General features: G+C 42.1%; 1 protein-coding gene across 11 annotated transcripts; it reads right to left on the bottom strand.

The window, feature by feature from the left end:
- Positions 1–947: 947 nt before the first annotated feature.
- Positions 948–25,172, bottom strand: LOC114466112 (protein-methionine sulfoxide oxidase mical3b-like). 11 transcript variants are annotated; one of them, XM_028451589.1, is made up of 33 exons: positions 25,024–25,172; positions 21,024–21,357; positions 19,720–19,927; positions 19,533–19,646; positions 19,332–19,433; positions 19,096–19,251; positions 18,799–18,899; positions 18,455–18,712; positions 18,232–18,347; positions 18,033–18,159; positions 17,837–17,912; positions 17,528–17,675; positions 16,749–16,945; positions 16,567–16,667; positions 15,296–15,373; positions 11,333–11,485; positions 11,177–11,236; positions 9,393–9,467; positions 9,145–9,307; positions 6,063–6,166; positions 5,506–5,566; positions 5,263–5,377; positions 5,106–5,194; positions 3,223–3,702; positions 3,074–3,144; positions 2,918–2,983; positions 2,791–2,841; positions 2,465–2,713; positions 2,290–2,383; positions 2,111–2,146; positions 1,940–2,039; positions 1,768–1,850; positions 948–1,667 (listed from the first exon to the last, which is right to left on the bottom strand). In XM_028451589.1, exons 2-33 carry the CDS (start codon positions 21,285–21,287, stop codon positions 1,480–1,482), a joined length of 4,284 nt encoding a protein of 1,427 aa, XP_028307390.1. In that variant the 5' UTR covers positions 21,288–21,357; positions 25,024–25,172; the 3' UTR covers positions 948–1,479. The 11 variants fall into 11 exon arrangements, 8 of the variants coding, with proteins under 8 accessions (XP_028307390.1, XP_028307386.1, XP_028307388.1 ...); XM_028451585.1 differs by lacking the exon at positions 25,024–25,172 and having other exon boundaries at positions 21,024–23,259; XM_028451587.1 differs by lacking the exon at positions 25,024–25,172 and having other exon boundaries at positions 1,777–1,850; positions 21,024–23,259.
- Between the last annotated feature and the right edge of the window lie 571 nt (positions 25,173–25,743).

Genomic DNA, 25,743 nt, shown 5'->3' with positions numbered 1-25,743 from the left:
AATAATAATAATTTTGTACCTTCGAACCGAGTGGTCAGAGCTTCGCTTCCATGCACGACACCACACAGAATCTGCAGTTTTCCAGATGGAGTATTGAACAGGTTGAGGTCAATACTGACTCTAGTGAAACAGCGCGTTATTGAACAACAGTTATATGGTTTAAACAATGGGAAACATGCCCGTAAAAGACTCACCAGTGGCTGATGGTTTCAAATGGTCTATTCAGAAAGCTCCCGTGTTAGAGAAGCTAACGATAGCATGGCACAGGAGGAAGTGGAGGAGGAGTGGCCGCACACGTGACTCTTGCTCGCGTGAGCAGCTTGTGCAGTGAAATAGATATAGATAGTGCGCTAGCGCCCCCTCACACTCTGAGGTCAAAAGCTGAATAGGTTTCATTTCGGGGCCGTCCAGAAGTGAAATAATATTAAAATAAACATTTTGAAATGATCAAATTACTCCAAAATAACAGATACAGACACTCGGGGTATTTGGAACCCGTTGACCGAGTTTCAGGTCGAACTCGCACCATGTCGGGTTAGATATTTGATCCACACATCCACACACACACACAGACCTCCCTTGCTTTTATAGGTAGATAATACAAAGGTGGAAGTCGGTCTTTGAGATTTGCTTAGTAATAGAGTCAATTTGGTAAAAAAAAAATAACACCTAGGTTTTTTTTACTATGGTAGTGGGTGAGAATAGTGTTCTAAAGTTTCTGTTTATCAGATGATTCGTCTTTGTGGTCTTAAGGGCCAAATATAAATGAGTTTTTATGTTGTTTATCATGCTTTGTCATATTGTTGCTGGGTGAAGCAGGGACGTGCGGTCGGGTGAGGCAGAGCCTCACTTATCATTGAAAAGAAACAAATGATGTAAATTAAATGTAAAATTTTTCCATTAATTTATTTTTCACAACAGTTAATATAAAACATAATTTTGCTTTCCATTCAAATATGGTGACAAACGTCACAGCAAGGCACAGAGCTGCCAGGCTTCACCTTGGATTGTACAAACACGTGCTATGAATTTCATTTTATGTATCTTACCTCAATCAATAGAATTATTTCGCTGACAAACTGAAAAAAGCTTAATCCTTTATTGTCATCATAAGAATTGAAACTGTTAAGGAGCAGGTCAGTGATGTATGAGATGCAATGAAGGCTTCATTCAGAGACGGAAACGCTGATAAAGTGGTTTCTGGCTCATGGCTGTTCCTTTTATATCAGTCACACAACTTGTTAGTGTTGTACTATTTTTTTTTTTTCATCACAAAAATCTGCAGTGATGACATCACAGTCACATGGTCAGTGGCATAAAGGAAGGAGGTGGTATCAGGGTCACATGAGCGCTCAGCTTCAAGCTAATTGGTTGCAGACTGGCGCAGTGTGCAGTGTCCTGAAGGCAGTATCAGTATGTGAGCTCATTGTGATAGATCCTAGTAGGAGCTGTTCTCTCAGTATCAAGTCTGGGTAGGCCTCAGGTCCAGCTGAGTCCTAGACCACTCAACAGAACTGGCTCCAGGTCCTGGTTCTGGTATTCTTTTCCGTCTTGCAGACGCTGCTCCTCCAGCAAAGACACCAAAGCATTTCTCTGTTCCACCACTTCAAGCATTTCCTCCAGGATCAAACGCTCCTGCTCAAGCTGCTGCGCTCCCTTCAGGTGGTCTAAGAACAAAACACCTACAATTTAACTTACTACACACAAACACACACTTACATACAGAGTTGTACATGCATTTACATGCGCGCACATACATAAACGCACACGTTTTACCGTCAATGAGCATCTGCTCTCTGAGCTCTTGCTGCAGTCGCCGCTGTCTGTCCTCCAGCTCCAGCTCCTTGGCACTGAAACACATGGAGACCATCTGTGTTCTAATCCAGAGCTGGACAGGACCAGAACCAAGTCCAATCTCTGCCATCAGTTGAACACTCACCAAATGATGAGTTCAGCTTCATATCGAGCCAGAGAGTTCTTCTGCAGGACAAGCTGGAACCACTGTTGCATCAGAACTGGGTCCTTCAACTTATTTAGACCTGCACAAAACCTGATGGATCAGCCATGTCATAATAACAACCACTGCTGGTCTCTGGCTCTTCTCTCTTACCTCCCTGAAGCTCCTTGCCCCAGTCCTCCCAGTAATCTGTACAAACATAAGCACAGCAGATTTCAGCTTGGTCAATCAGAGTCCATAATGGTCCATCTTGATCCTTCAGGGTTAGGAGAGTCTTTCATGGTCTGTCAAAGTCTATCAGAACTCATTATGATCCATTATGAGAACCATACCTGCTTCACCTCGCAGAGCCTTTTCCACCATGACTCCTTGCTCCTCCAGGTGCTTCTGCTTCTCCTCCACCTGCTGCAGCTGCCTCTGGATCATCTGTAACATAGCAGTCCTCATCTTAATCCTCCACGTGTGTCTAAACAAGATAACAGTTGTGGGTTCTGGTTCTGCCCTCACCTGGGCCTTGTGTAGTCTCTTTAGCTGTTCCTGTCTCGCCTGCTTCTGTGAAGCTCTTCGCACCCGTCTGCTGACTTTGGAGTCCAGACATTGGTCCTGGTCTGCCTGCCTGCTCTGGAACAGGGTCTCCTGGATGCTCAGACTGGACAGTTCTTTGGGTTGAACGATTACTCCCACCGTCTCCGTGGAACAAGAGGACAGTCCATCAGACTGGAGCTTTTCATGGAGCTTTTCCTTTGGGGCATGTTTCTGAAACAATACAAGTTGGAATACCAATAGAACAAGACCCTGAATAGAGGGACTGGAGCAGCTGAGTTGAGACCCACCAGAACTCCATATGATCGACCAAAGGCCAGTGCATGAGGGACGTACACGGGCTAAAAGGACAGGATAGTCAGGGTGAGTGTGTATCTGTATGTATATAAATATGTGTGAGTGTGTGTGTGTTTGCACCTCCTGTGATGTGTTGATTGTTGCCCTCTGAAGTTCTTCTGTGAGGTTTTGAACTTCACCTTGAATCTTCACACATAAGAGAGGGCAGTTTTTAAGTGACCTGTTAGACTGCATTGTCTCCTGTATCTACTCTCTGTTTGGTTTGTGTATTCTTACATTTTGAGGTTTCAATGAATAGCTCCGCAGCAGCATCATTAAGTCCAAATCAGACTCTGCCAAACTCATGTCTAGACAGAAAGAAAGATTATGACATCATTAACGTAAGACTCTTGCTCCAAGGCGTCTCCATCACATGACCTTACTACCTGTAATCTTCCTCTGATTGGCTGTTTTCTTGGGTATACACACATCACTTGCCGTCTTCTTCTGTTCCTGCCTAGAGAACACTGCCCGCCACAGACATTTGCCTGCTCCCACCTCAATGAGCCCAGGGGGTGGGGCTTCCTGATGCCGCTTTACATGAAGCGCATTGCTGTCAGCTCGTTTGTGTCTCCGCCTCTTCTTCTTCCTCAAAGCATCAAGTTCTGCGCCTTCAGACTCTGACTCCTCCCCCTCTGTCCCTGCCTCCCACTCATATAGGGAGAGGTTCTTCTTCTGTGGTAGTTCAGGTGTGATCTTATCAAACGAGCCCCGCCCACTAGCTGATGAGACCACACCCCTGCCTGACTCCTGATCAGGGATGGAGTCTGTTTTGGTGATGAAAGAGACAGTAGAGGGTGTGGCACTGTGGGGAGGGGTCATGGCAGCTGGAGAAGAGACCGAGTCGAGCTGTGCAATCTCTGCATCTGTGCACGGACAAAAAAGCCAATGGACTGAATCACACATGCAATCACAAAACAAGAGTAGAATTTATTTTGTAATAGCAAAGCTGAATATCTTGGTGTAGGTGGTGCTAGTTCCTTTTGTTAGCACCCAGTGTCAATTGGCCTAGAGCCTGGGTACCCAAAGTGGGGTACAGGTAGCCCCAGGGGTACACAAATTGTCATTAGGGTACATGAAAAAAAATTAAAAACAGTGTAACAACATTGGAAACTAAAATTATAAATAGAGCAGCAGTCAGGAGCCTCTATGCGCTGCCACAAATTACACATTGGCCTCTGTAAGACTGCCCTCTAGTGGTGACAGAGAAACAATCTTACCAAAAAAACGTAGATACTGTATAGCGAGAGCTACATTGCTTTGCATTAGCCAATCATGCTGTCAAGACTTTGATGTCCTTTGCCACCACGTACTTGTGTGAAAATGGATTTTCAACTTTGAAAAAACATTAAAACAATATATAGAACAAGATTTTGCGTGAAAAACGCTTTAAGACTCAGACTCTCAAATTCAGCCAAACATTGCAGAGTGGTGTGCATCTTGTCAACCCCACATTTCTCATTAAAGTTGTAACGAGTTGTATCTCACAGTTTCAGGGTTATGATGTATTACTGGTATATGCTCCATCAACAAATATTTGGTATATTTTGAGATTGTTTCTCACTGAACATGCCAGTAGGCTAATTATTTAAATAAAGTAAACAAATGATTATTCTGAATAAGATTTCTTCTTGTGTGCTTACAGATTATTATTATTTTTATTATATATTATTTCTCAACAGGATAGGTAAAATTCAGAGAAAAATTTTACTGTAGATCTACATTGTATAGGACATTACATTATTGTGTTTTGTAAGTGTGCAGGAGTAGTGAGTACATTGGTTCAGGTTAAATGTCTGAAGGGGCACGGGACTGTTAAAAGTTTGGGAACCACTGGCCTAGAGTCTCAGTATGAATCTTTTTTTTTTTTTCCACAGAACATGAATTGAAAACTGAGAGGGCACATTTTTCAATTCTTAGACACAAACTCTACTCTTCAAAGGAGCGTCTACCTCCAACAAAATCTCATCACCGGAGGCAATGGGAACTTAGTGGTGCAAGCAAATGAGTAACTAAACCCTAAAAAATGAAGTAATGTTCCCAAATGATCCTAGTCCAACTCTTGATAATTTAGTCAAAGTATTTAAATGTGGTTCGTTAAGTTGTAAAAATGTAGAAGTGACTGCCCTCTATGGGTTACAACCTGGTTATTACAATCAAAGTTTGTTATTGGCTGAGAATGGTGGTTTGTGATGTTTTGGTGGCTACTTACATCGCTGTTGGCTCCGCCCCTTCTATAAAAACTAGCACATGTATTGTGGTTGCTTACCTGTGGTCTCCTCTTCATGTGCTGAAGTTTCTGGACATGATGCTCTACTCTCCTCTGAGGTGTGACCTATGACCTCTTCCTGCACTGAGCTGAACACACAGGTAGGCGAGAGGTGATCATCCTATTACAGGTGATGCTATATGTCATCTGACCACACCTGGACTGCTCCTCACACAGGTTGAAGCGGTTCAGGGTCTCCTCAGAAACCTCCTCCTGAACATCCCACAGCTCCAGCTCCGTCCTCTCTGGTGGCGTCGTCATCACGGACGCAGCTGCAGACACGCCAACACACATACGCACATGCACACGCATACGCACACACACAAACACACTAAAGCCCACAGTGACTGCTGGGTCAGGAACACACCCAGCAGCAAGAAAGCAAGCGACAGGAGCTCACCTGAGGAACGACGTGTCGACGCCTGAGAGTCAGAGAGAGGTGGGCCTGCGCTCAGTGACACCTACACCACACCACACCCATACACACACACACACGTTTGTTTAATGTGAAAGTTTGATTCTTGCATATACTGTGTTTCTATGTGATCCCACAGCAGTTACCCTGTGTGTGAGCTTCTGAAGATCACAATCATGTAAAATGATATTATTTCATCGTAGGCATGTTAGACAGCAATAATAATTCTCCAGGAAACTCCTAAAACATTATGAAATTAATAATTTTGGTATGTCTTATGAAATGTAGCAGACAGTATTCATTCACTCATCTTAAATGTGTTTTTATTTGTGGTTAAATTGAAAAAAAAAGGGTCATTTGACATTATGATATAATGTTTTGAACCATCAAAGGCGATCAGCAGAACTCCTTTGATTAAGACTGGCAGTTGACAGTCAAAACATGTCAGGGGATAAAAATGTCCTCAAAAACCTTGTCTGAATAAACGAAACCTCAACTTAACAGTCTGTAGTCCTGCTGCTGGATGTGTTGACTCTACTTACAATGGATGGACACTGTGATGATGCTGGGTCACTGTGAGATGGACGAATCCCCAAATCTGAGGAGATCAGCTGACACTCAGAGTGCTGTAAGCAGTAAAACCTCCCTGTGGACAAAGAGATGGAATCAGGACAGACAAACAGACAGACAGACAGACAGACAGGGCTGGAAACTAATAACAGCTATACAACAGCAGCCAGGACAGATCCTTTAACAAGCCACTTGGATAAAAAGTGGCTACAAATGTGGTCATGTGACAAAGGCAGCAGATGAATGATCAGTGATCAGAAATACATTGTAATCCGTTTTCTGACCAACATGATACTGTGAAGACATTTGAGATTCCAGTGGTTCTTTCTTATCAATAACCCTAAATAGCACAACAGAGACGGCCAAATGCTAACTGTGCTAGTCATTTTTACAACATCAATCTTTCAGCCATGTCTGACCAGAGGTGACATAAGCAGTTATTTTCCTCTATATTTATGCTTGGTAGTGATTTTCTCAACATTTTCTTTAATATATTTTTTATCCATTGCTATGAACAACACAAAGATGTCTGTTGGAACTACATCTCACATGTGTGGAGCCGTTTACCATCAAATGTGTATTGGAGCAGCCTTTAAATGGGACATATCATGCTAAATCCACTTTTTTAGCCCTTAAATGCATTTTGTTGTATATTTAGAGTGCTTAGAAGTTCAAATTAGTCTCTTCAGGTGCTCCGTTGATATCTTTATATTCTGTTTTGGTCATATTTTTCAATCTGTTTCGATTTTTCTATTCTCTATTACATTTTTTGAACTATTACATCACAGTATTTGCAGCGGAACTGCCAAATTAGGACATCGACTCCAGGTCCAACACTTCGAGCAATTCGCCATTTTTATTTCTCGCTTTTATTTTATAGTCCAAGCTCAAGGATGCCGAAGTTACGAGAGGATAAGTCAAAATGTTCGGTTGTTGGATGTAGTAACCCACACGCTTCATTACAACGTCTCCCAGCATCAGAACCTTTTCGAAGTGCCTGGTTGAGTTTTATTTTTCATGGAAATGTACCCACATCTGTGGGTAAGGTCATTTTTGTGTACGCGAAGCACTTCAAGGATGACCGCTTCGCAAGTATAAAGAAGGATTTGCCAAAAGACTTTGTCTGATTGAGGGTTCAATTCCTTCTATCTTTGGAGACGACGAACAGAGCACTTTGGTAAGCTGTAAATAACGCTAAAAAGTGTGATGGTAAGACGTCCCTGTCATTGTTTTGTTAGCATTAGCAGTTGCACCGTCTTCAGACTTCATATGTTAGCGCTGTGTGCTCGTTTTAGATCCTTGATGATATGGCCTACGTGATTTAATTTAAGTCTAAAGTTTTCATTAGTCATTTCATTTTGCCGTTTTTGTCTCTGAAAAGACTGTATTAAAATGCATTTCATGATGTTAGCTCGGCGCTTGTGTTAGCTCACTTGTTAGGGTTCTGCAGGTTCATCGTCATTTTCATCTCGCTCTGCCGGGTCAGACTCTGGCTCGAACATGTAAGGCTGGATGGACAAGTCTTCCGTTGTTGACATTTTGTAAATGACCTCTGAATAAAAAGTTTATGCGCCGCTACATAATCATATCTCTTCTATCAAACTACAAAAATGGGCGAACAGGGTGGAGTTGAACCGAGTGTCACCTCTGCAACCTGGAGAGGGGGCGGGGTATGAAGTGTCTCATTTGCATTTAAAGAGACCACACCAAAACGAGTTGCTCTCAGAAGCACATCAGAAAAGGGGCCTGTGGAGCTATAATAATGAGGAATTCAGACCCAAGCGTTGCAGTTCCGCTTTATATAGACCACAACTGTATGATTTATATGTAAAAAGGAAGGATTTAAAAGATGATATGTCTCCTTTAACTCAGGCAGAGCGGTCTGTCAAGGTCTATTTGTTGGGTTTCTGTCAGGTGGAGATTTGTCTGATGGTCAGTCAGTTTCTCTGGTTTAGATCTACTTATGTAACTTGTGAGTTAAAACACGTTATACTTTATAATATTTAATTTGTGAACAGTCTCAATTAAGGATGCAGCAATTAGTCGACAGTGTCGGCAAAAATTGATAACAGAATAATTCACCCACCTTTTTCAAGCTGTGGACGGAGCTGAACATTGTTTATCATGAGGAGTGGCTCGTCTCACTTTCTATATATCTTTGCTCAGTGCTGTATGTACGTTACAGATGTGATTAGCGGGAGATATATCATTAAAAACATCTCACTGGTAAGAATTTGTCATCCCACGATAGAAACAATAAATTCCTATATCAGAAAATAGCGAGGGCCACGGACCATTTGGCATCAGTTTAGCCAAGAATGCCCCTAAAAACCTAGTCCATGGGCCAAAATTGCCTCCAAGTCTTTTGTCAACAACTTATTATTCTCTGGAGCGCTGTTACTAGGAGCTCCGCCCCCCCCCCCCCCCCCCTGAATTAACATCCAATTAGTCCATTATTCATTTCAATAATCAATGACGAGTCAACTATTAAAACAGTCGTTTGTTGCAGCCCTAGTCTCAATACTTCCGATGAGTCATTTCTGCCCTAAAAGTGGATATGATATACTATTATGCATAACTACAGAACATTAATTAATATTTTGTGTACAGTAGTAGGACATTAATTAGCCAAGCACGGCCCGCACGCAAGTTGACATTTCCCAACATTGCGGAAAACGGACGATTATCATTATTATTTTCAAAATAAAAACGAGCTGAAACTGCAATTTGATCCTGAAAATACACTCACATTTTTTCGTTAATGGTTGGGAAAACCAACAGAAATGTCAATTCTTGCACAAAATATAATGTAATATGATGCAATATGATCAACATCACCTCCTGAAATGAAAATAGCTATATGACAGACTAAACGTCCGGTGGTTGAATGTCTTGCAACCTTTGAAAATAGAGAGACGTCAAATCTCTAGCAAAATCTCACGTGTCAACCATTGGTAGCAACTTAGGGTTCAGTGTCTTGCCCAAGGACATATAGACAGCAGTAGCACTGGGATCAAACCCTCTACCACCAGGGGTCTAACATGGTAAACTTACGACTTTGCAGTTCAAAAGTGTAGGATGGCGGTCGGAGCAAGGTTCTGCAGGAGTCACACTGGAAGCAGCTGCGATGGAAGAAGAAACCTTCAGCACTCAGACGCTCCATTACATAGACCTTCTGCTTACAAAAGAAGCAGATGTCACTGCTGCCTGCTGAAAACTAGATTAGAGGAGACAACAGCATACTCAGTTAGCACACAACAAAGATGTTCAGGAGAAACAGAACCAAAGAGCCGATGAGGTACCTGTTCTTCACTCTGGTTTTTGATCTTCTCCCGGAAGCGGAAACTCATTTGCTGCTGCTGCAAAGTTCGTTTGTTCTGATGGTAGACACAAAAAACACTAGAATATTTACAAACCTTCCAAATTTGGACACTACCTTCCATCAGTGATGTCCACACTACAACCTGGAGGCTAAATGTGGCATAAACAAGTATGACCCCAAGCATAAAATATGTGCTGTTACTGCACTTCCTGGTTCTAACCCGAGGCGGTGCTGCCATGACCAACAAACAAAACTGATCAAAGAAGAAAGTCCAACCAAGGGTGTCGTGATTAGATCAAGGTCCATCTATACCAAATATTACAGATCAGTGCCCGTTTGTTGCTTCGCGACATAGAACGCACCCTATTGACTGATAAGGGCACCTTTCAGACAACTCAGCCAATCAGAATGGGCAGGTAGGCGGCCTGCTATACTCCTGTTAACGGAGGTTTCCATGTATTTTTTGTGGTCAAAGAAGGGAAGAGGGGGGTGGTGTGTAGCTCAGTGGGTTGAGCGCCCGCCCCATGTACGGAGGCTGTAGTTCCTCACCTGCAGCCGGTCCAGGCTCGATTCCCGGCCTAGGACCCTTTGCTGCGTGTCATTCCCTGCTCTCTCTGATCCCATTCCTGTCAAGCAACTGTCATATAAAGGCCACTAGAGCCCAAAAATTCCTTTAAAAAAAAAAAAAAAAAAAAGAAGGGAAGAGGAAAAAAAAAGCGATGTGCTAGCAACGAGTGACTCAGGTGAGTGTTTCATTTACTTTTACGAATTACTCCGCTGCTTCTGTGATAAACACACACTTAGTGTAACAGCATTTGTCAGACTCATAATCAGAATAGATAAGTTTTACTTAAAAAGGCAGTTCAATGGCCAAAATCAATAACAAACCCATGTGGCTATGAGTGTGGCTAACAAAGCCAAGATGTTAATCAGTTGTGCGTTAGCCACACTCACAAACGAGGAAGCGGCTCTGCTGTAAAACAAGTTGTTTTCAAGCACAAAGTTTTCCTTTTCAAAAGATCCAATACTGTTAATTGAAACATAGATTTTTTTCTTTATAACGCCACCGAGCATATTTTCCGCACAAAAAAACAGAAAATCACTATTTTCTCAGAAAATGAAGGTTATTGAGCTTTTTCCTGTTTCTCTCATGCCGACTTGTTCCAGAATTTGCCATGGTGTGTCACATATATACGGCTCTCGACATTTTTTCCCATATTTGGCACTCTGTAGAGTGACTTAAGTTAAGATATGTCCAGTCTATACTATAAAATCTCCAAAGAACAATCTATGCTATATCCTAATTACCTATTGAATACTCACTATGTCTAGCTCTTCTTAGTTCTATCAATCCAACCTACTTCCCACTGATCCAAAGGTGCTAGTTTTTATAGGAGCGGCGGGGCTAACAGTGGTGGTTCGTGACGTAAGAAGCCAACAAAACATAGAAAAAAATGTTTTCGTCCAAAAGAAATTTCAATAGTAATAACCGGGTTTCAACCCATATTGGGGAGTCACTCTTACATTTTTACAATAGAATATGCCAACTTGACATTGACTAAAATGTCAAGATTTGGACTATGATCAAATAACTACACTTCTTCATACTCTAATAGACATGTATTCAGCATAAAAAAGCAGTTTTGGGGTTTAGTTACTATTTTATATATTTAATTAATCATTCTGATGGACTCCAAGGTTCTGAGTTGAACTATGGTTGTTTCTGGCCTCTATCAGGCTTTCCTTGGCCATGTAGGTCTTTACCGGTCTCCATGCTGATGAAGAAACCAGTAACTCTGCTCTGCTGGACACAAGGGCCTCCTGCTGGTGGACACAGAGTGCAGAACATTTTTTAGGGCTTTCAGAGCAGTGTACATGTTTTGTGCATGTGCTTGAAGATCCTCGTCAAATCCTTCCTACCGGACCAGCAGTAGTAGGAAGAGATGTCCTACAGGTTTGCAAGCTCTCGTCCAGCTTCGCCTGCAGCTCATTGGCCATCTGACGAACCCTTGAGCATTTGGCCCCACCTGCCGATACATCTTCAGACACCTGGGTGTCATTAAGGTCACATGACTGCAAAACAAAAACAAGTTCAAAGTAAAGATCAAAGTCCTCACTTCCATGCTTTGTCCCTGGCTTCCTGTCTATTAGTCTTTGTCCCCGTGTCCCTGCCAAGAGTCTCTCACTCTGTCTCTGAGTCTTTCTAAGTTTTTGTATCTCAGTCATAGTCTCTTAGTTTTTGTCTCTAAGTTTTTGTCCTTAAGTCTTTGTCTATGAGCCTTTATCCATGTGTTGCCAGCCAAAGGCCAAAACATACGTACTCGGGCGGAACGTAGGCGGAGCGGTCTCCTTGCAAAATGTCCGCCCGCATCAGAGTTTTCATAGTCAAGCGCACCTGGAGTGCACTGCTGCATAGAAGTTTCTTGTGAACTCCTACATTTCTCCCAATCATTTGCACTTATCTCTAGTCATTGTACTCTTTCTAGAACATGTTGGTACATTCGTACCTTATCTGCCAGTCTCTCCTCAAAACTCGTCTCGATGTCTCCTGCTCTCTTTCACCACGTGGGTAAAATGCATGTTGGTGTTACATTTATTGTGGGTCGATGTGAGCAGTGTTTTGTGTGAGACACTAGGTGGAGTCCGCGTGGTTGTAAAATTTGAGCTTTGCACTTACTGGCCTTGTGACCACGGAGTCAGCTCCGCATACGTTCCGCCCAAGGACATTTGGGCCTTAAGAATCATTGGGGCAGATCTACTAAAGGTCTGCACCTGTGAAAAAATGTGTAAACGTCACTACGTGCACCGATAGATGTTGCAGAACATTTTCTTTCCCCACGCAATCAGGATTGCATCAGTCAAGCATGCAATTTAACATGCACAATCCATGTAGGGTGTTTGCCACTGATTAATACGCAATGTAGGTGAATGAGCTGTGGCACGCTAAATATTGCGACGAGAAAATGCAAATACGTATTGTAGCATGCACATATGCATTTATCAAACCTGGAATTGTTTGCGATGCCTGTTTATGTGTATAAATTTAGCACGTCTCAAAGGCAGGTGATAACTATGACAGCTTTATGCACTGTGATGACTGCAGTGAGCTTAACTTCCTATTATGCTGTGTGCATCTGCACTTCCTCATGTGCTCTGCTCTTTCTCCCATGTCACCTGCTACACAGATGAGATTCTGGAAGAACCCTGCCAGACCAACACCTGAATAAGGCGGGATGGTTGAGTGTGGGAATAGCCACTCCAAAATTAGGGTTAGCCTTCAGGAAACTGGTTTGCCGACAAACCTTCTAATGACCCAGACAACCAAGATAAGGACCTGAAACATCCGAACCCCATACAGGTGTGGTAAAACAGCTCAAGTGGCAACCAAAATAAGGAACTACAACATAAAAATCCCAGGCATTGTTCTGCCAAGACAGGTCATACACCAACTACATTGCTACCCTCGCATCATCAATAAATAGTCCATTGAGTGGCTGTCCCATCAGTATGCTATCTTTGTTAAATTTGAGAGGGATTTTGACAGTATGAACTGGGGAATTATCTGGAAATTGATGAGCTACTATGGCAGGGGTGTCCAAACATGGTCCTGGGGGGCTGGTAGTCCATGAGGTTTTCAAAATGTTCCTGCTTGAACACAGCTGAGAGGCTCATTGGCAGACTTTCTGCAAGGCTTCTTCAGGAGTGTTGGAGCAGAGAGACATTGAAATCCTGGTGGATTGCTGGCCCTCCAGGACCGCATTTGGACACCCCTGTACTATGGGACTCTACCCAAGTTCATTCAAAGATTCAGTCATTCACAATGGCAAGCTAAGCTGCTATTTATAGTGAAGACTGGCATGAAACAAGGGTGCATGCTGTTACAGACAATCTTTCTGTATGACTGGATTATGCGGGAGAGTACCCCAGACAACAACACAGGCAGTGGACCTTCACAAAACAACTTGTAAACCTGGATTTTGCAGATGATATTGGCCCCTCTCCCATTAACAACAACATGCACAGGAGAAACTGAGCAAGCACGCTGAGGAAGCAAAGAAGACTGGCTTGAATATCAATAGGAAAGAAACCGAGGTGCTGAGAATCAACAACAAATAGGAAGACCCACTGCAACTACTGGGCAAGAACATCACATATCTTTACATATTTGTGCAGTGTGATAGGCAAAGATGGGGGAGTTGAGCAACCATATAAACAAAGTAATGCATGCTTTCAACACCCTGCGTCCCATTTGGAGATCCAGAGCGCTATCCCCTGACAACAAGATCAGGATTGTTAACACCAATGTGAAATCAATACTCCTTGGACTGGGTAGGCAGGGTGTTGCAAATCGAGACCACCAAAGACAAAGACAATTTCATATGTTTCTGCTGGCAAGTATTAATTCAATTTATTTGTATAGCGCAATTTACAACAAAGTAATCTCAATGCGCTTAGCAAAATGTAAAATTCATAATTAGACAGAAAAAACCCAATATCCACATGAACAAGCATTTAGCCATCTAACAAAATCAACATCGTAAAACACCATTAAAGAAACAATTGTTTAATGTAGCCTCCATACTCTCCCAACAAGATATATCTCGTGACACGGCAGCGCATCCGTTGTTTGTGTTGGAAACACAGAAACAAGGAGAAAATGACGACATCAACTCGTAACAGCCTCAGTGAGGCGCATCCACAAAGCCAATCCTTCCTTTTGTACCATTCACTGTAGAAAATAAGAACAATTTTCTGACCTTACCTTTGCTGAAGCTCTGGCAACTCAGGTGTTTGTCTCCCATCTCTTAAAAGCTGTCGTTTTTCCTCAAAAGAAAGCTTATTTATCGTCTCTAGCGCTGTCATCCTGACTGTAGTGTTATCCCGCCCACTAGCTAGAGAATGTAGCAGCGGCAGCCACGTGATATCATTTCACTAATGCACTGTGAATTTACATATAGCATTTAGCATAGCACGGTTAAGTCCAAAGGCAGCATAGAGAGCTGCCTTTTTACGTAAATGGTTTTCATCTTGGGGAACTGACTACGCATTTGCAAACACATAAATACACGCTATGGGAACAGAGGCAGCAACGTGCTTTTGGGAGGGGGCGTGACCTCCCCTGCTTTACAGCGGAGTGAGACTGTGCAGCGTCTCTGCCGTACCAGGAAATAGCGATGTTTAGTCACTTGGGCTATGAAAAGCACAAAATGCTGACACTTTCAAACTTATAGGTACTGTAGGATATCGGAAATTGAAAAAGAAATGATTTATAATTATATTATAATTAAAACAAATAATCAAAATATCAATTCACCCTTGGGTAGGCACTGCCTACCTTGCCTACCCTGACTGCATGTCACTGACACTCCTCTATGGATCTGAGACCTGGTGAATGACCAACACCAATACCACCAAGCCCCGGATCTTTGCTAATAGATGCCAATGCCCCATCCTGAATATGGCCCAACATTGTTTTCAACAACAACATGTGGCAACAATCCAACCAGAGCCCCATTAACCAAAATATCAAAAAACACTTGTGGGGATGGATTGGTCACACGCTACGCAGACCAGATAAGACCATTGCCAATCAGTCACTCAGCTGGAACCCTCAAAGAAAAATAATTGTTGGGAGGGCAAAGCAAACATGGAGAAAATCGGTTGATAACAAGGCAAAGGCAGCCAGAATGACGTGGGTGCAGCTGAGGAGGACAGCCCAAAACTGAGTGCTTTTGCGAAATGCTGTTGTGGCCCTTTAACCCTGAGGAGTCTTCAGGAATAATATTATTCAATAAGATTTGAGATCTTTGTCTCTTAGTCTTTGTTTTGATGGAAACACATTCTGTAATTGAAGGCTCGTTTGGCTGGATTCTGGACTCAGACCTCGTTTGGTTCTTGACCTGGTTGAGTGATCCTCCGCTGTTTGCTCAGAGTGTCTCTGTGCACCTGCACAGACAAAAGCTTTTTAAAAGGTTTATACTGCTTGTTACCCACAGAATGTCACAAGATTATCAGTATGTTAGTGAATCTTTTGAGAAGCTTGTTTGTAATACATTTGAAGATTACCAACTGGTTATCAGCTGGTTATTGACAAATAACATGTGATTTAGGTGCAGATTTTAGCTTTGTCATGTTATTGGAAGAATGAACAAAACCTGTCACCTGGTGTCATGGTAACAAAAAATGGTAATGATCAAGACTTCAGGAGGTTATTAGCTAGTTATAAGCAGAAGGTATTCAAATGATGTAAGTTTTTGTTGTTGGCAAGTTTTGGTAGGTTTATTACAGCAGTTTATCAGCTGTTTATGAGGATGAAACTTAAACAGTTTTTGCCAGGTTTTTTATTTTTTTTTTTTAGTTGTGAGAGTTTTTTTCCCTGATCTTTTGAAAGTTTCGTTAACAGTTTGATAGCAGCCTAATGCTAAGATGTCATCTAGTTTTTGGCAAGTTATTTTGGTATTGTGATTGATGTTATTTTGTTATGATGATATTGTGTTGTTTTGGTGCTTGTTATCATGTTGTTGTTCAGCAGGTATTGAAGTAAAATAGAATGGTGATTGCAACTACCTGTTGACTAACTACCTGTTCACTAACATTATCAGTATGTTAGTGAATCTTTTGAGAAGCTTGTTTGTAATACATTTGAAGATTACCAACTGGTTATCAGCTGGTTATTGACAAATAACATGTGATTTAGGTGCAGATTTTAGCTTTGTCATGTTATTGGAAGAATGAACAAAACCTGTCACCTGGTGTCATGGTAACAAAAAATGGTAATGATCAAGACTTCAGGAGGTTATTAGCTAGTTATAAGCAGAAGGTATTCAAATGATGTAAGTTTTTGTTGTTGGCAAGTTTTGGTAGGTTTATTACAGCAGTTTATCAGCTGTTTATGAGGATGAAACTTAAACAGTTTTTGCCAGGTTTTTTATTTTTTTTTTTTAGTTGTGAGAGTTTTTTTCCCTGATCTTTTGAAAGTTTCGTTAACAGTTTGATAGCAGCCTAATGCTAAGATGTCATCTAGTTTTTGGCAAGTTATTTTGGTATTGTGATTGATGTTATTTTGTTATGATGATATTGTGTTGTTTTGGTGCTTGTTATCATGTTGTTGTTCAGCAGGTATTGAAGTAAAATAGAATGGTGATTGCAACTACCTGTTGATTCCTTTTCCTGGACGGACTGGTTCCCAGTCTGCTAAGAAGTGAGGCGGGAGCGATAAGCGCTGTTTTGAAGTCAGCGATTTGACCTAAACAGCCTTAAACAAACAAGAAGTTCAGAGCTATTACCTTTTCATGGTGGTTTTATTTAACTGAAAGTATTGTAGATGTCCGCTTACCTGCAGGGGATGGCGAGTCTTTGAGCAGCTGATAGAACTGACTCAGATACATGACCATTGAGAGAGAATCTGGCTCGTCAACACAAGACATTTCCTCGACGGTCATCAGCGGAGCTATGCCAAACTCACGCTCAGCTACATCAAACCCAAGTCGAGTGTTTTCTTCCACCAATGTCTCATCCAAACTGTCAAAGTTTCTGAGGAACAACAGATAGATTAAATGACCAGTGGTACAACTAAATAAATTATCTGCACTTATATAGCACTTTATTTACTCCTACATTCACACACTGAGGTGACTGAGATGACATGTAAGGCACTATTCCTTCATCTGGAGCAAATTGGAGTTCTGTGTCTCGCTCAAGGACACTTAGGACATAGACAGGCATAGCCTGCATTTGAACTGCTGACTAGAAGATTCCCCGATCTACAAATATTTGAAAACTGAGAATCAAACTCTCCATTCATATTTATACCAGAAACAGTTCCAGGTTAGATAACTTTGATTGCATATGATTGTATTTACATTTTCTCCTCCCAATATTTGCTGCACCACAGCTGATCCACACACATTGTATATTCAGAGGAAAACGTGCTAAATCGATTGTGCTTGTTATGTCGTGTGCTTGACAGACGCAGTCCTGATCACATGGGGTTAGAAAATGCCCTGCAACGTCTAACAGCACGCGTAGGTGTTGTTTTTCCACTTGTACAAATGAAAGAAGCCAATAAAAAAGTGTTGAATAAAGGGAATGCTTAGGTTCTGGTTATGTGTTTACATCAGGTCAGGTCGATGTTGGTGGATCAGAGCGCACAGCGCCAGGCCACTCTTCCAGGATGTGGTCAGGTCTGTAACACTGACACCACAGTATCCAGCAGTCTGTTCCTGACACCACGTCAGCAGTTGATTGGTCTGGGAGAAGGTTTCTATTAGGAAAAGGGACAGGGGACCAATCAGATCTACAATTGCACTAAATTGGAAGCAGCCAAAATGTGACTTTTAAATTGGTGCTATCTCAGTACCACCTCATGGATACACAATAAACTACAGCATCAGGCAGAACAAGAATGTAAGAAAACAATCTCACGTGGAGGCGGGATCCTGGCGATGTCACTATTAGTGTTTAGCTTCACCTCCTCCCCTGTGTCCATCAGGTGTCTCACCTGAAAACAAGAAAACAATGTTGTGTAGTTAGTGGAGTTGTGTTTGCTCTGTCATTAATTCAGAAAACGTGAATGAAAATGAAACTTTACACAAATGTGTGTATTATTGTTAGTGTTTACCTGTGAAGGTGTGACAGTTAGAGGGCTGATGTTCATGTATCTGGTTGCTGGGTCCACTGTAAACAGACTGATGTTCTTTTGCATGTTCTCTGGAGTCGTCTGAGGGAGGAGGCGATACAAACTCTCTCTATGAGACACAGAACAGGTAAGTATAGCTTTGAGAAAGCAGCAGGTGAGTCGTGTGCATGTGTAAGCTTACCGCTCAGCCAAGACGTCCAAAGGAGCTCTGCCCTGAGCCCAGCTGCGCATCATCCAAGCCGAGTCCAGAGCTGCCAGAAATCCACGAGCAATTCCGGTCCCCATTGGCCAGAAGGGCTGCACAAACACACTGGTCACATATCCGTCCACCTTTCTCGCCTGTCTGTCTATTCATCTTACAAGTCATTCCACCTGAACTGTCCACCCCACCCCCCATGGTTCACCTCTAGCAGACTGTCTCCAACCAATGAGACAAGCAGCTGGTGTCCGTGGCGTTGGCGGATAATTGCAGCGTTCTCGGAGGCGTACATACAAGTAAAGTCAAACATGGCAACATCCGGCTGGCCATAGTGATTCATAGCAAAGTCCAGAGATGGCAGCCGGTAATTGGTTGAGAAATCAGCAGCCATTAGGGCATAAGCCTGCAATGCGTTCTGATCCACGTTCCTCGTAGAGAGAAGCTGCTCGGTGTCTACAAAGTCCTGAACCAGGAGAGAAAGAGATATAGTAAGACATAGAGATAGTGTGTGTTTGTGGGTGTGTACATGCGTGCATATGTGTGTCTTACCTGAAGAATGACTCCTTTGTCCAGCAAACTCTGTTTTTTGGCGGTCATAACAAAGTAGTGAGTGTCGTCTTTGTAGTACACAATGTTCTCCAAATCAATGCCTGAAACCACAGCATTCTTCAGAAGTCGGATGGTTCATGCAACAGTGTGTGTTTATCGAACAAATATAATATTGTTTTAATTCCCAAGGGAAATTACAGTTAGCTGCTTACATACACACTATGTTCAATGCACAATAAATACAATTATTACAGTATTTTGACACTGTAAAGACAGTGTTGGATGTTTGTGTTTGACCTGTTTTCTGTCTCAGTTCCTTGAAAAACCTCTGGTTGAAGATGAAGGCCACTCCGCTGATCTCCTGCACTTTGGCTTCAGCCCTTGAGTTTCTGTTTCTGAAGTTGGCTGTGATAGCTATGGCCAGCTTGCCTCTAAACTCCTTCCTTCTGAAACCTGATAGTCATACCAACATCAGGACATAATGGACACAGTATGAGGACACCTGCTGGACATCACCAGCTTGTTGTGGTCACCTGGTAGTGTGTTTCTCCGTCCATCGGCACCGACAATGACGTTAAACTCCAGCTGACTCACTGGGTGGGAGCTGGGACTCACCTCCATCCTCCAGCCCACCTCTGCAAGCATAGAAGATGAGAGATGATGTCTTTAAGAAGATCTGCAAAACAATCTCAATGAAGGTGATGGTCATTGCGAAGCCTTAAGTGTGTCCTCACTCCTCCTCTGATCCTTTGGCGGTTCGAGGAGCTTCTTGAACTCTACATTGACGTGAACCTCGACACCGAGCAGCAACGCCACCTTCAGCAAGACCAGCTGCAGCTGCCGGATACCTGCAGAGACCATGTGAACGGGTGAGGAGGAAGGGACACTCAATTGAGACAGATAGGGCAAAGCTACGCTCACTGATGTGGTCGATGGAGCCTGCACAGAATTTTCCATAGAATTTTTTGGCTCCAAGGCTCCTCAGGTCGTGAATGGTGAAGGGCCACAGGTGGAGAACGTTGTTTCTAGAGAACGAGTCACGTTTCTCTAGCAGAACCACCCGAGCTCCCATGAAGCTCAGCTCTACCGCCGTCCTCAGGCCACATGGCCCCGCCCCGATGACCACACACTGACCAATCAGTGAGAGGAATCAAGTTACAGCTCAAAGAATTCATCAAACATTCCAATCAAATTCATACTGACCAATCATAGAGGACATAAATCACAGCTGGAATGGTATATTGATTAACCCATGAATAATTAATAATTGATCAACTATTGATTATTTACAATTCCAAAAGCATATATATATATATATATATATATATATATAACAACATCAGCGAATCGGTTGGGTAAAAAAAAATATATATATATATATGAGCTGGGTTTAGACTGACCGAGACAGGTTAGTTTTACCCTTTTCAGACCCACTTTGTCCTATTTGAGGTTTGCGGGGTGTATATATATATCTTAAAGATGTAAATCCTTGTTCCACTCAGAAACAAATTGGGATTTTAAAAACCATAAAAATTGGTTAAATGCTGCAAATTAGAGTGGCCAAAATGGACAGAAAAATTGATTAAAAAGGGTTCAAAGTGTCAATATTGGCTTAAAATTGACAAGAAATGGGGGAGGGGGATTGGAGTAATGTAATTTAAAAAGTAGGAACAATTAGTTTAAACTAAAAACTGACAATAATGATTCAACATATGTGACATTAGGTGGAAAAGTGGTAGAAAGGGTTTATAAGTACCAAAATATCTTGAAAGTGGAAAAAAATGTGCAGAAAAGGCATTGAAATTGGATGGAGAAGTGGCATAAATAAGAGTAATGAAGCATTAACAGCATTAACAGCATTAACAGGAGCAAAGATATGGCAAGAAAAAGTGATGGAAATAGGTTATAATGAGGCATGTTTGGTGTAGTCGCAAAAAAGGTTAAAAAAAATAAGCAAAAACGGGCTCAAATTGTTCAAAAAATATTCTGTTTCTTGAAAGCTTCTGTTGAGACAAAGTTTAGAAAGGAGCCAGAAAGTGAAAAATAATGTCCCGTAATTACCTAGCAAGTGAAGTTGGCATGGAAGCAACCGATTTTTTTAGGTGTGATTAAAAAACAAGATTAACTAATTACAGAGCATAATTAATGAATCGCACAATGTTTTTGAATTTATTGACAGCACTAGATATAGATATCTATTTAGAGAAAGGCTGGTTGTGTCTCACTGTGGTGTCTGTACACGCCCCTCGCCCCAGACGCTCGTGCTGCACTGCACGCCGCTCCAGTTTGGCCCACAGAGCGTTGGACCTCCAGTAGTTAAGGCGACTTTTGAGCGGCCGGAACAGCGGCCGCTCGGCAGTGCTGCAGTCAAGCTGAAGATGTTGGCACAGCTGGTTAAAAGAGCTCAGTGTTGCCCTACAGGTGGAGGCCAGCACAAACTGGTCAAACAGATCCTGAGCTCTGCCTTCTGAGTGGGACTCGTCTTCCATGGCAACCGCACACACCGCAGGGAACCATGGGACCAGCGTGTCCTCAGAGCCCCTCACTGGAAGCCATGACCTGAAACAAAAACAGTGTGTAAAGACCTCCTGCTTGTCCGTGGCTTTAGCTTTCTTCTGTATCATTGGCTTAGGACCTGGACCAGGTCCAGGAGGTTCAACAGAGATCTGCTGCCACCACTAAGACACCTGGATTTAAGCTCCACCCACTGACCTGTGGCCCAGAACCAAAAGTCCCTCTGCTAGGTGTAGCATAGTATGAGATTATTATGGAAAGAAAAGTTTATTTTCAAAATATCAGATCTCAGAGAGCTGTTTTTACGTTCATCTATTCACACACTAGCAACAATGAGCTGCTAGCAAGCAGCTAGTCTTCCATTGGTAGTAACTGAGAGGTCAGGGTCTTACTCTACTTGAACACATGGACAAACATGACCTTGGATTTAACTGCTGACCTTCTGATCAGTAGCAGCCCACTCTACCACCTGGTCATCTGTCTCCACAGTTTACATTTGCACAGGCATTATTTCACCAATGAGCTGTTTTTTCCACAGCGATAGTGAGATAAGCAGCCGTCACTAGGGTGGTAGAGGGTTGTCTTCTCCTGGATAGGTTGAGGGTTTGATCCCAAAGCTATGTCTGTCCATGTGTCGAAGTGTCATTGAACCGTTACTGAGTCCTACAGCGCCTGGCATGGCAGCTCTGTCCCATTGGAGTGTGAATGTGCTTATATTTTGAAGTACTTTGCGACTATTTTGGTGGTAAGTAAAGTGCTACAATATTTAACCAAGTTTACTCATGATTTTTTTGTTGTTTCTACTTTATTAGAAGTTATATTACAATGTAAGTTGTTTAGAAATTACATTGAACTTTGACAAATCAAATATTGAGTATTGGCTTTTTTCATTGGCTTCCTGCAAAAAATAGAATATAATTTAAATTCCTCCTGTTAGCATACAAAACTCTTAATAATCAAGCACCTGTTAGTTCCTTATCGTCATCCTTACCTCTGCCAAGGAGGTTTTGTTTTTGCCGCCGTTATTTTATATATCATTTATTTGTTTGTCTATGAACAGTCTTATTCAAAATAATTGACGGATTTTGATGAAGTTTTCAGGTTATATCCAAAATGGGATAAGGAACACATTTGGAGGGTATTCGGATTCTGGATCTGTTTCAAAAAAGAATTTCCTATATTCAGCTCTTTGAGCTGGTTCTGCAGAACCTCCAGCTGGTGACTTTAAAGTGTGAATGATACTGTTGCCCCCTTGGAATGACCACTCCTGATCATTGGTTTGGCAGCCTTCTTTATGGTTCTTCCCGTGGAGTTCACAATACAAGAGTAGCACCGTCCGTTGAACACATTTTTTTTCTTTTACCTACAATGACGTCATTTCCCCTTAACGGCTAGTCAAAAAATAAACAATATTTCGTTATTAAAAATCAAAATAGCATCAGAATGACCTTAGTGACTTTTAAATTATAAGATTAATGAAAATGTAATAAGTAATCAATAAAATAAAATAGGAATATATATTCTTATATATTCAGGTTGCAACAGTACCATGACAAGAATGATAAGAATCCCTGATCCTGATAACTGTGAATATCTGGATATTTGGTACTGGCATTGATTTGCGCTCTCTGAGTGCTCTAATTTATAGTAGTTTGTTTCTGCTTCCAAAAAGTGTGTTTTGCCTTCAGCAGGCTCAATTTGGACTCTACCGCCACATGGGGAGGACCAGACCTATCTGCTGATCCCAGACATGTTCCAATCCGAGTTCAAAAATGTTAAGTAATAGGTTCCTTGCACAACATGGCGATCGCTGATGCTTGAGCTGGAGTGTGAGGGCCAGTACTTCGGGTCAAAACCTCCATTGATTTGATCGGAATAGCGGGAGTTTGCAAAGGACAGAACAAACCGGACAAGTGCAATAAAACGGCCCTTGAGCTCGGGATGCTGACTTGGGAACTCCAAGCAGCCTGGGTTGGTCGGAATGACGTTTTAGCAAAATTGAGGCGCCCACCGTGAGACCTAAACAGTCACTTTCTCCTCAACTTTTACTTTTATGTGCCGTCTAATTTGGCATGTGTGTTACTAAAGGTGCAGAATAATTCTATAGTGGTATTTCCATCCCCACTCGGTTCATTTGAACGCCACTCTGCTTAAGTAATGATACCCGTATAGTTCAATGCACTCTGGTTCAATTAAGCATGCAGAATTCCCCTCGCTGGTGTGTTCAAGTCTTACTTAAAGTGTATGACATTTCTCTCTTTCTCTCTTATCCTCAAGAAGCAAAAATATTTTTCCAGCAGGCATTTATGCTCCTCGAAAAATATAAAAACAAACATCAGTGTACTGTGGCCAAGCTTACCGAATGAAACGCATTTACCTCGGAGGTCGAAATTGACGACCTGGATCTTTCCAGGTTCTGAGTGCAATCGAATGCAGCATTAGTCATATATCACAGTGCAGTCTAGCTCTCCTCAGCTCTGTTAGTGACCTTGAGGTCATATGCACAATGTGTGAGTGCAACAACAGCGTTTCAGGGTCTACCAGACAGACCTTGAAAAATACAGAAATAAGGCTTCACTTTAGGAGTTGTAGGCCTAATAACATCAGCATCTCACCTCCCCGTAAGCAAGCAACCGCACGCTCAAGAAAGCGGAAGTAGAACAGAAGTGGAGTCTTGCACAGAGAAAATTGCCCGTGAGAAATAGGCAGCTGGTAAGAGAATGTCGAAGGCAAGTTCCCCTCATTTTGTCACAACAGAAAATTTCGAAGCTGATTTTACAGGATCGCAACAGCGCATTGCTCAATAACGTAATATGTCAAAAACGATTTTTGGATACTCTATTTTACTTTAAATCAAGTAGTTTGTCTATACCACTAAAGGACATTAATGAGAATGGCTTCCCTTAAGGTTTGAGCTTTACCTTTCAGCACAAATATGCACATTCTGTCAAAGGTCAACACTACAGGAAATTCAATCTTTTTAAGACAGAAATGCATGTTTTGTTATTGCAATTAAATGTTTTATTTTTTTAAAAATTGCATAATTGTGATCATCACCAACCCTCCCTAAGGAAGGGTAAGAAATACTTTATTTTAGGGAGGATATAAAAACAGAGAGCAGTGTTACACCTAGGTGAGGGGGAAGGGAACAGGGAGGAGAGACTCAAGGTAGGAAATGAAAGGGTGGGGAAGAGTTGATTATTTTAAAGTGAGAGTGAGATATAAAGTTGTAGTTGTGCATATTGTGCTTATTGTGTTATGTACTCAAGCCAGTCTGGTGACAAGTGTGAAGCTTAGCTATAATGGTGGTGGCTGTGGACAGAAGGAAGGAGTGAGTGGTAATACCTAGAACAGGTATTTAGGATCAACATGTCTAAGGTTAAGCCTAGTACAAGTTCTATGCCACAGCTCAAGGAGTGCCAGTGCATCGTAGACCAATGTATGTGCAAAAACCACTACTGCAAACCCAAGCACCACCCTAGAATCGAAGATGCAGCCAGGCCAGCAGAAAGAGCGGGGGCCAAGGAACCCCAGCCACCCCCCCACGGCCGAGAAGCCCCCCAGACGCCCCCAAGATCCCAAGCCTATAGGCAGCCATGCAAACCCGAGAAAGCCCCAAGGAGCCGAGGACCCAGCGCACCCGCCAGCTGCCACCGACCCCGAGGCACCCCCCCCACACACACACACACAAAAGAGCATTAGTGGACTCACAGGGCCTCTCCTTCATCACCGTTTCCTGCATCTTCTTGACACACATGCACAGTTCAGAGTGACAGCAACACGACCCAGACAACGAGGAGCTTTGAAGTCAGGTCTGACACAGGAGACTAACGAGAAGGATAATCCACAAATCTCTCTCTCTCACACACACACACACACACACACACACACACACACACTAATCCAAACTCAAAACAGGTTTATCTTCAGCGCCACCTTAGAGGCTAAAATTTCCTTCATCATAATCTCTGGTTACTATGGAAGCCCGTTTCCGCCACTAAGACAAATAAATAAAAAAACACTATGGCAAGTCATAATTATGAGAAAGAAAGAAAGTTATTTTTAATGTAAGTTTGCAAAGAAACAAACAAAAATGTGAGGGAATAATTTTGCAATCAAGACTTATTTATATAGTTCTACTATTTTATATATAAAGGTATGTGTTGAATTCTAATAACTGAATAAACAGCCAAAATATGTGTTTTGAATGAATTATTATTCAAAGTGTAATTAAGAATGGTAACAGTGTCGGTAGACTGCTGCATCTGCCCAGTTTTTATCTCAATTATGACTTTCTCATAGTTATGATTTTCTATCTCGTAATTATGACTTGTCGTGATTTATTTTTTATGGTGGTGACAACAGGCTTCCATTTGGTTTCCTCAACATTCAACTACACAATTTTTGGTTAACATGAGAGTCATGCCTTCA

This window comes from Gouania willdenowi, chromosome 6 (genome assembly GCF_900634775.1).
Source record: "Gouania willdenowi chromosome 6, fGouWil2.1, whole genome shotgun sequence".
NCBI lineage: Eukaryota > Metazoa > Chordata > Actinopteri > Blenniiformes > Gobiesocidae > Gouania > Gouania willdenowi.
Note: the sequence above shows the minus strand (reverse complement) of the source record. Positions and strands in the feature narration are given on the sequence as shown.

What these genes read in the sequence shown, in the direction of transcription:
- LOC114466112 (XM_028451585.1), bottom strand. Translation starts at nt 21,422, where the DNA reads ATGATACAGAAGAAAGCTAAAGCCACGGACAAGCAGGAGGTCTTTACA. An exon ending in TTCCTACTACTGCTGGTCCG is followed by an intron (nt 11,237 to 11,332) that starts GTAGGAAGGATT and finishes TGTGTCCACCAG; the next exon opens with CAGGAGGCCCTTGTGTCCAG. An exon ending in GAAGCTGAACTCATCATTTG is followed by an intron (nt 1,851 to 1,939) that starts GTGAGTGTTCAA and finishes CATGTGTTTCAG; the next exon opens with TGCCAAGGAGCTGGAGCTGG.